Source organism: Sphaerodactylus townsendi, linkage group LG03, assembly GCF_021028975.2.
Source record: "Sphaerodactylus townsendi isolate TG3544 linkage group LG03, MPM_Stown_v2.3, whole genome shotgun sequence".
Taxonomy (NCBI): Eukaryota; Metazoa; Chordata; class Lepidosauria; order Squamata; family Sphaerodactylidae; genus Sphaerodactylus; species Sphaerodactylus townsendi.
In genome coordinates this window covers 17,250,083-17,260,509 of record NC_059427.1, presented here as the reverse complement: position 1 = coordinate 17,260,509, position 10,427 = coordinate 17,250,083, and the positions used below count along the sequence as shown (strand labels likewise).

The following is a 10,427-nucleotide window of genomic DNA, read 5'->3' as shown; positions in this document are numbered from 1 at the left end:
CCCCCGCCAACCTGAACCCACATAGTAGTGCCGTTGTGTGTGTCCAACAACGAAAGAGCTTTTTTGAAACCAGCCACCTTGCTCTGTCAGGAATCTCATTTGCTCGCAATCTGCTGATACCTCTAGGGGGAAGGCTGGGTTAAAGGCAACCGGGTTGAAACCTGCCTAGAATCTTCACTATTTCTTTTAAAACATCCCAAGAGAAGAGGAGTTTGGATTTATACCCCACTTTCTCTACTGTTAAGTACTCTCAAAGAAGCTTACAAACTCCCTCCTCTCCCCACAACAGACACCTTGTGAGGTAGGTGGGGCTGAGAGTTCAGAGAGAACTGTGACTAGCCCAGGGCCAGTCAGCGGGCTACATGTGTAGGAGGGAGGCAAACAAATCAGGTTAATCAGATAGGAGTCCACTATTCATGGGTAAGAGTGAGGAATCAAACCCTGTTCTCCACCTGCTCAACTACTACACCATGCTGGCTTGGAATATGGTCCCACCTTTCTTTCACAAAGCTCTTGAGAGGTGGCTGGCAAGCCCAAGGTGACTAACTGAATTTAATGGCAAAGGGGGAAATTCTGCCCCCCCCCCCCGATTTTTCCCTGGGGCCATGGTACCCTGGTTTTGGTTGCCAGAAGACCTTGATTTTGTGGTGGGTCAGCACTGACAGTGGCTATTGATGCCTGATCTCAGCTTCTCTTCAGTACTGGCTTGAGCCTTTCCCTGGCATGGAAAATCATTTAACTGGGGGGTGGGGATGGTTCTTTGGTAGATGTTCCAAGGGTATGACTTTATAGATGGACAAATGGTATTTGGGGCCAAACCATACAGCTGTATTTGCAGGTGAAAACGCCCTCCCATATTGGATGCTACTGTTGCTAGCATTGCTAGATGGATAATGGGGTCCACTTGAAAGAATGAGAATTAAGTGCCCGGACTCATTGCAGCTTTATTTTAAGAGCAGGATGTCGTTATTTCCCTATTTTATAAATAGGATACTTTAAACTAAAGAGGATACTTTTTGGAGTGGGGGTTACTTCTGTGCCCCTTGAAAGACATTCTTTAAAAACAGCTGCCGGTGGTCAGAGGAGGTGCTCTGAAACACTTGGAAATCTTTGCCTTAGTAGTGTGGCTGGAAAATAAAACGCGGCTAAGTTACAGTTCCCGTTAGCTAACTTTTCCAGCAAGTTTCAGGACCTGTTGATTGGATAAAATTAAATTGGTGGTGGTGGTGGTGAAATAAAACATTGCCACATGGGACTACTTTCACACAGTCACTCCCCCTTCCTGCCCCATCAAAGAGGTGTGGAGGGCTGATCATATGGTATATTTTCCACCCACAGTATAGAAGCAGGTGTTTTCTTATTTTGGGAAAGGGTAGGCAGGATTGATGCAAATGAAGTGGGGGCTAAGTGTAAGAGACCAAAGTGGTCCTGAACAGCAGAAAAGATGAATGATTCAAGAATGGTTCTGGTGGGTTTTCCAGGCTCTGTGGCCATGGTCTGGTGGATCTTGCTCTTAACATTTCACCTGATGGCCTATTTACAGTTCAGGCTTAAAAACGGCCTGAGGAACTACAGTTCCCAGGAGACCTTGGGGCTCACAAGGTCTCCTGGGAAGTATAGTTCCTCAGGCAGTTTTTTGCCTGAACTGTGAAGAGGCTGCTTTTTTCAGCTTGAAAAAGTACTTGAAAAAGAAAAGGAACTAAGGTAAGTGTGGGAAGGGGGGTGGGAAGGGGGGCGCCGTGGGGGGGGGGGCGGGGTTAGGGCGCAGCTATGCCTCTGGATGCAGATGAACTGTTAGGGGCAAGATCCACCAGACTACGGCCACACAGCCCGGAAAACCCACCAGAACCATTTGAATCCGGCCGTGAAAGCCTTTGACAATAAATTCAAGAATGATCCAGTGGGGTGTAATGGTCAGAGACCCAGAATCGAATCTCCATTCTGCCATGGAGTCTCATCGGATGACATGATCAGATCGTGTGAGGATAAAATCGGGGAGAACCCACATAAACTGGTTTGGATCGCCACTGAGTGAAAAGGAAAAGTATAAATGTAACGAAACAGTAAATACTGAAAATGGTGCCTTGCACCTTTGTCAATAAGCCTCCTGCATCCAGAACCCCTATGATGCAAACAAACCCATGCCAATCCAGCAAGTATACATCCAGACAGATTTACTTAGCACTGAAATCAAGATTTTCAATGTATTTTGGCAAGAAGTATAGCAGAAAGGAGGAAAGGCCGTGAAAACTACAGATTGGGGGAAATGGAGGAATTAAATAAGAAAGTGTGATAAACAGAGTCCCTGCTGAGCGAATGAATGAGCCAACACAGCAATCAATGATTTCTTGAGATTGGGTAACTTGCTGTCAGGGCCAAGGGGAGCTGTGTTCTGTAAACTCTACAACAATGCAAACTTGCAGTTCTTCTGCACTATGCATATTAATGTGTATGAAGCTGCCTTCAGCCCCTTCTGCACACGCAAAATAATGGGCTTTCAAACCACTTTCACAACTGTTTGCAAGTGGATTTTGCTATTCAGCACAGCTTCAAAGAGCACTGAAAGCAGTTTGAAAGTGCATTATTCTGCATGTGAGGAATGAGCCTTTGACAACTGGTCAATCTAGCTCAGTTTTGTCCACACAAAGAACAGTGCTTCGGTGGGGCGGGGAGTTTTTTCCGCACCTGCAAAATCGATATTTTTTATTTGGCAGCCATAAACCTTTATACCACGATCCTAGGAAGCTTTCTTCAGATTTTACCCTCAGCGCCGACATCAGCATTGACTCTTTACTGTAAGGACTGCAATTAGACTTGTCTCCCTTTAACAAAAGCAGAGTCACTTGGGGTACCAAATTCTGCACATGCACAAAAATGAACACAGTACTGATTACAGGGAGAGGTAAAATGGAACAGTAAAATGGAAAACTCCCCCCATCTCTGTCTCTGTTCCTGCATTTCCAAATAATTATCTGCAACCAAATGGGTTAGAACAGTGATGGCGACCTATGGCACGGGTGCCAGAGGTGGCACTCAGAGCCCTCTCTGTGGGCACGCACAGACAGAATTCATCATGTGGGGGGGAAATCGCTCCCCCCCCCACACACACATCTAGGCTGGCCTGGGCCATGGGCTCGATTATTAGCATTAAACCTAAGACCTAGTTTTGGGGAAGCAGTGTAGGTAACCCTGTTAAGCGCTGTTAAACCCCACTGATTTTCATGCAAAGAACTAAAGCGCAATCCTTTACCTGGGAGTAAGCTCGGTTGCTGGCTATGTGGCTTACTTCTGAGTAAACCCTCCTAGGGTTGTGATTCACCTGTTCGAAGAGTTGCACGGTTGCTTCAAAGCAAAGCCAACAACTACCACCAAGCTTACTCCTGAGTAACGCACGCCTCAGAGCCAACCATTTTTCCTAAACGAAAACCCCAGTCTTCAGGTTAAATTGCCATGTTGGCACTTTGCGATAAATAAGTGGGTTTTGGGTTGCAGTTTGGGCACTCGGACTCAAAAAGGTTCACCATCACTGGGTTAGAAACTTGGGAGTTGTTATTCTCAGGGTGCCCTCTCATGGAGAAGCCAGTTCTACAAACATGCAGTACTGCTCCGGGTTGCTGTGACTTATCCAAACAAAACGTTTGCACATGTGCCACTGGCAGGAATGTGAAAACTGAAAGCAACCAAATTAAAAAAACACCTACATACACATACCCTGATCCAGGTGGTGAAGAGACTCTTAGAAGTGTGTTCTAGGTACCAAGGAGGCATCTGCTTCTGGGTAAGCTGGAATGAAATAGAAGGTTGCCTGTTCAATTGTGGCATGTTTTGAGAAGGCAGCTTAACAAAGGTACAATATTTGCATCGGGGGGGGGGGAGTCAAGTGAGGTTGGGAGAGGAAACTGGAGGAGGTGGCTGAGTCCAACTTTCTGCAGGATGTGTCAAATTCTCTGCCTCAGGCCCAGGGTCATTTCCCCGCATTGTTCTCCATGCATCTCCAGAAGACTTGGCCATCCATTGGAATGGAACTGCTGGGTCCATTGTGACGGGCCAGGTTTCCTGCTGCTCCAGTGAGGGTCTCCTGTCTCCATCCCCTTCCCACCAATTGGCCACTGGTGCAGTTGGTAAAGCACCCTCTAGGTTGTCCTGTGGCTGGACTTGGCCTTCAGGGACAGCGTGGGAGCGCTGGTGCCGGTTGCGATGGGAGCTGCGTCCAAAACACTTCCCACAGTATGCACAGGGGAAAGGCTTCTCTCCAGTATGCGAGACCCGGTGGCGGTCGAAGTGTGAGCTCCAGGCAAAGCCCTTGCCACAGATATTGCACTGATAAGGCTTCTTGCCACGATGCAGCCGACAGTGACGTTCCAGCACTGAGGCAGCACTGAACCCTCTCCCACATTCGGGGCATTGGTGAGGCTTGGCCTCAACATCGTGGAGGCGCCGATGGGTGGCCAGTGTGGCCTCTAAGGGCACGGTTTTGCTGCACTCCCTGTAGCCATGGGGGCATGCCCCGATGTGGATCTGCTGGTGCCTCCCTAAGCGAGATCCCCGGCCGCAGTCCTTGCACTCATAGGGTTTTTCTTCTGTGTGGCTCTGAAAATGTGCATCCAGGTGGGAGCTCCGCCCAAACCTTTTATCACAATCAAGACCCTGATGAGGCTTTCCGCCAGCATGACTGAGCTGGTGCTTGGCCAGGGAAGTGGGATCCTTGAAACCCCGGGTGCATACTGGACAGGGGAAAGGCCTGTCTTTGCTATGGGTGCGCTGGTGTTTGAGGAGGGCGGAGCACCAGGTAAACCACCGCCCACATTCTGAGCACTGGTAAGGTTTCTCTCCGGTGTGGACACGCTGGTGTTTGAGCAGGTTGGAGCTTTGGCTGAAGCACTTCCCACATACTGCGCAGCGATGGGGATGCTCCTTCTCCGTCACTTCGTTCTTGGCCCCCTCCTCATCCTCATGCTCTATAGGGGTCTGGGTGCTCTTGTGCCTAAAGCGATGTGGATGCGTGATGTGGTTGACCCGCTTGCCACAATCTGTGCACTTGGAGGGGGGCGCTTCCTCGGGTAGAGCTGACACAGCATGGGTGCGCATGTGTCGGTCCAAGTGGGAGCTCCAAGCGAACGCCCGGCCACATTCAGGGCATTTGTAAGGTTTCTCACCTGTGTGGATTCGCCGGTGCCTCTCCAGATGGGAGCTCCAGGCAAAACTTTTCCCACAGTCTCTGCACTCATGGGGTTTCTCCCCAGTGTGGCCTTTGCGATGACGCTCCAGCGCCACTGGATCGCTGAAGCATTTGCCACACTCGGGGCAGCAATTAGGTTTCTCACCTCCTGGCACATGGATCCGCTGGTGGGTCAACAAAGTGGAGCTGACGCTAAAACTCTTTCCACAATCAGGGCACCGATACGGCCTCTCTCCTGTGTGAGTTCTCTGGTGGATAGTCAGGTCTGACCGCTGAATGAAGCTCTTCCCACATTCCTCACACTCATAAGGCTTTTCTCCAGTGTGGATTTTTTGGTGCTTCACCAAGGCAGATTTGTGGCTGAAGGCTTTGCCACATTCCTGGCAGATGTTGGGTCTTGGAGGTGGCTGAGGTGTTGAAGACAGGAGAGGGGAGTCTTCAGCCCAGCCCTCGGTGTTTGGCTGCCCACCTTCAGAATCCTTGGAGGCCACCCCTGTGAGTTCCTCTGCTGTGGAATCTTCCTGTTCTGGATGGAGCTTTTCCTCAGTATTCTCACTGACAGCTGTAATAACCAATGACAGCAATAAGCAACCGGAAATAAACAAATGGACTACAGAACCAGAGTTCTTACGACCGTCCCAGCCTTACAGGGATTCCTAGTTTGCAGATAAGAAAAGACTATTTCACTTAATTTTGAAAAGGGCAAGAGTTCAAGATCTTTTGAAACAGCCAGACAGGGCATCCTTACAACAGTTTCGCCTCCCGCACTAGCTCCAAGGATAAACAGGAAGTGGCCAACAGCACACCTATGCTCTTGACACTTGGTATGAGTTTGAATGAGGTTTGCAGAAGGGTCATGGCAGAAAATCTGCTTTGTATGCAGAAGGCTTCAGGTTCAATCCCTGGCATCACCGGTTATAGGAAATCGGGTCACATGGTACCCACTGATGCCTGCTCCATGCCCAGAAGGTGGCAAAAAAACCCAACCCTCCATGATCCCTGGCCAATCAGGCCTGGAGAGAAATTCCTCCCCAAAGTGCTGATTGGCATTACCCTGCACATGTAAGAAAGGGCCATGAGAACCGAGCCCTGACACAACCCTTTTTGCCCTCTTTCTAATGATCTGCCTAAGTTTACAAAATCAGCATCATTGTTAGACGGCTGTCTAGCCTCTGTTTAAAAACCTCCGGAGAAGGATAGCTCACCACTTCCTGAGGAAGCCTGTTCAACCAAGAAACTTTTGTAACGGTTAGGAAGTTCTTCCTAATGTTTAGCTCAGTGGTTCTCAACCTTCCTAATGCCACGACCCTTTAATACAGTTCCTAATGTTGTGATAACCCCCAACCATAGAGGAATGGTGTCTCGGTTCCTAAGACCATCGGAAATATGTGTTTTTTTATGGTCTTAGGTGACCCCTGTGAAAGGGTCGTTTGATCCCCAAAGGGGTCGCGACCCACAGGTTGAGAACCGCTGGTTTAGCTGAAACTAATTTCAACCCATTGGTTCTGGTCCAACCTTCTGGAACAGCCCTGCAGCATCCTCTGTACTTGAAGATGGTTATCATATCACCATCTCCACTCCAGGCTAAACACACTCAGGTCCTTCAACCTTTCCTCGTAGGACTTGGTCTCCAGTTGCTTCACCATATTTATTCTCCTCTTCTGGGCACACTCCAACTTGCCGACATCCTTCTCAAACTGTGGTGCCAAAAACTGAACACATATTCTAGGTGAAGTCTAACCAGAGCAGAGTAAAGCAAAGGCTCGATCTGAACACTATACTTCCGTTGATGCAGCTCCAGAATAGCTTTTGCCTTTTTAGCTATTGCACCATCTCCTTGACATCTAGATTCTCTGTATGGGAAATATTTTTCTGCAGAGGAACATTCTGTTGTGTGAGCTAATCTGAAATGGTACACCCAAACTTAATGGGTCGGCATGTCCAGAAACAGGTTTACAACTTATTCTCATTTGTGAAAATCCAGTCTAAAACAAAGCTCCATTGTAAGGAAAAATGTGCAATAGTTCAAACTCCACAGCAAACATCACAGAATTCAGAATCTGTGTCTATACAGTTCTCCATGCAAAAACTAAGACATCTATCCAAGATTTTTGGAAGGAGCAATTGCAACATGCTGATAAAGTATATGCAATGGAAGATTCACACACAGAACTTATTCTGGATGGTCATTGGTCAGACGGGGCTTTCTGGTGGCACAACCTGGATATTATTTTAGCAGTGAGATCCAGACCTTCCAATTGAAGTCACGACTCACCTGGAGGGATGGCTGTTGGCTCCTGAAAGTCAAGGGCTCTTGCCTCATGGCTTCGTTCCAGTCGGGACAGCAGGTCAGGTTTGGACAGTGGAAATTCTTCTCTCCATGAAATGCACAGAGAAGAGCAAGAACAGCTTTGTTCAGATGCTGAAGCTCAAGAGACCCATCGACAATTCTCTATTTACAATGAGGAAAAACAAACAAACCCCAAGGTGCAATGACGGCTCTGAGGCCTTCTGCAAACAGTGTTCTCTGTGGTGTTTCCCATAAATGCTTGATGCTGCCTCATATTAAGACACAGCATTGGCCTTTCTTATGCTCACTAACTACAGCAGCCTGGAGTGTCAGACACAGAAAGATGCTAAGATGCTTTTCAGCCCAGGCAACTGGAGGGCTTCACTAGACAAGACATAGAAGATCCAAGACTACATCTTTGACAACTTCAGTTTTCTCAAAATACAGCTGCTGGGGTGACAATTTGGATCAGAGACTCAGCGCAAATGTGGGCGAGAGGCTAAGTCCTCATCCCAGGAGCCGTGATCCCAATCTAGAGTGCCCCTCTAAGCCCGCTGTGAAAAAATGGAAGTGACCCAGCTGTGAATCTGCTATGTCTTCTCTAAATTAATCCCAAATCCTTCATCTGAATATGCTGGAGAAGAGGTAGGCAAGGTTTGCATTGTATGTGTGTATAGGGAGGGGGTGTGTGGTTGCAGCATCTGCCTATTCAGATGTCAGTCTGCTGCCATACCAAAAAAGAAGAGAAACCTACCCAGACATCTTCAGAGCAAACTGATTTCTATCCAGCCTTAGGTCTGGGGGGTGATAACTTAAAAGTTTGCAAACTCTTACAATACAACAACAAAAAAACCCTATTGTTGGATATATGTTGTGCTCAGTTTAACAGTTCTTATTTTGTGGGCCTTTAGCAGTAACAAAACCCAAACGATAGATTTGTAGCACATGGTTTTAGCACTGGGTGCAGGAACTCAAGATCAGATTTGCATTTAGACATGAAGCTTGCAGAAGCAACAGCCACTCAGTCACTGCTTCTTAGCTGGGGTAGCTGTGGGGATAAAATGGGGAGGTAAAAACAATAGATGCTTGGTTGACCTCCTGGGGGGGGGAGGGGGGACAGAAAACCAGACAGAAAATGAAATTCATCACTCCTATTTGAGAATGGATACTGGGAAGCTCCCGGGGGCGGGGGGACAAAGAGAACCTGTCTGGGCTTCTTGTGAGTTGTCCCAAGGAAGAAAATAGATCCCTACCCAGTGCCATCAGTGTCTCATAGCTCTCCTGCATGACATCCCGGTACAAGGCTCTCTGCCGCGGGTCCAGGAGCACATACTGTTCCATTGCAACCACCACCAGCAGCTGCTCTTCTCTAGGCTGCCAGCTCTGAAACAACAAGCAATAATCCCATTGGCCAAATTTCCAGGTACAGAGTTGAAGCATTTCCAACAGCAAACCAATGGCTATTTCATGGATTGGCTGTATTTGATGGTTGGTTGAGAGGAGAGCTATTAATCTGTGGGAGGGGGAATAAAACACCTGTGCACATGTACCCACACTTTTCTCCAGGTGTCCTTCATTCTGGCTCCAAAAACAAACACAGCTGCACCTGTTGGGTTCCTTGTCATCATTAGGACTGTCACAACCCCCCGCCCCGCTGAAATAGTTTGCATTGAACCACTGTGCATCAGACAGAAATTAGACAAGGAAAGGTATTTTTTTGGAGGGGAGAAATGCAAAAGTGTTGAATTTTCTTCTGCCATGCATCTGACAAAAAGCACAAAGCATCTCTCTGAAAAAGGCAACATCCCTCTTAGAAATACCATTACCTGTATATGTATTTATAGTTTTTCATCCAGTGACCCTGTTGTACTTGGTGATATTTTGACATTTGAACAGAGCAGAGGGGGTGTTTTTTTTTGTGGTGGTGGTTGGCTTATTAAACCCGTAACAAACCATCTTTCCTTCCATTTGTCCACACAGGCAACAGCACACATGATAGAAAACCCGTGCTTGCAATTGTGTGAATTTCCAGAGAGTCACTATGGGATGCCATTTTAAACAGCACCTTTGGTCCTTCATAAACAGGAGTCTTGTGTCACTGTAAAAACATTTTATTCCATTCCACTGCTTTTGTAGAGCAGACCCCTTCTTCTCTGAACAAAGTTGATCTTGGAATCAAATAGTCTTTTAAGGTGCCACCAGAATCCAGACTATTTGTACCGCAACAGACTAACCCAGCTAACCCTCTAATTTTTAAATCGCCTATGCATAATCCACATATGCGTCCATTCCGGATGCCTTTGTTCTCATAAGCCAAATCAGTGGGAGTGACAATCTCTCTGTGCTGTTGTGCAAAATTAAAGTACCGGAGCCCCCAGCTTGGAAAGAAGGCTAAAACGGAGCCATTCCAAACATCCTCTTTCCTGACCGCAACAACCCAGGCTGCGCTCTTTCCTGGATTACCTGGAGTCGCCGGTTGCTGAAGGGTTAAAGGCTGCAGAGCCTTGGAGACCCCAAGCGGCTGAGAGCAACCAGAAGCAGTTCTCACTTCGGTCGGTCCCTCATCAACAGAGATGCGCTTCCGGGCACGGATTGCAACAGGGGGAGCCGCCGTTGACCCCAAGTCATTGCGGAATTCACCCCCGCGCTGCACACATCCTGGGTGACCTGGGAAGCTCAGCCCCCTGATATCCTGGGTGGGTGGGAAGCGCAGAGCTCGAGAGGGGAAGGCATCCCTCAAGCAACAGCCAGAGCCCTCTGGTGGCCGCGGCCAAAGATGCCGCTTTCCCTAAAATCGTTCTTCAAGCTTCCCCCAAGTTTCCAAGTTCCTACCTTCCGGCCATCCTTTCCAGAATAGTATGGGACACGCGCAGACTGAGGCACGAACTCAAGCCTTAACACAAACGGCAACGTTTTGGTCCCGCCCCCCAATGTGAAAACTTCTAGATCTAGACAGAA

At 48.0% G+C, this 10,427-nt stretch overlaps 1 protein-coding gene across 1 annotated transcript; it reads right to left on the bottom strand.

Annotated features, from left to right (window-relative positions):
• Positions 1–3,432: 3,432 nt before the first annotated feature.
• LOC125430158 (zinc finger protein 345-like) lies at positions 3,433–10,125 on the bottom strand. The gene is made up of 4 exons (XM_048491951.1): positions 9,933–10,125; positions 8,723–8,852; positions 7,455–7,550; positions 3,433–5,741 (listed from the first exon to the last, which is right to left on the bottom strand). Exons 2-4 carry the CDS (start codon positions 8,808–8,810, stop codon positions 3,877–3,879), a joined length of 2,049 nt encoding a protein of 682 aa, XP_048347908.1. The 5' UTR covers positions 8,811–8,852; positions 9,933–10,125; the 3' UTR covers positions 3,433–3,876.
• Positions 10,126–10,427: the final 302 nt, after the last annotated feature.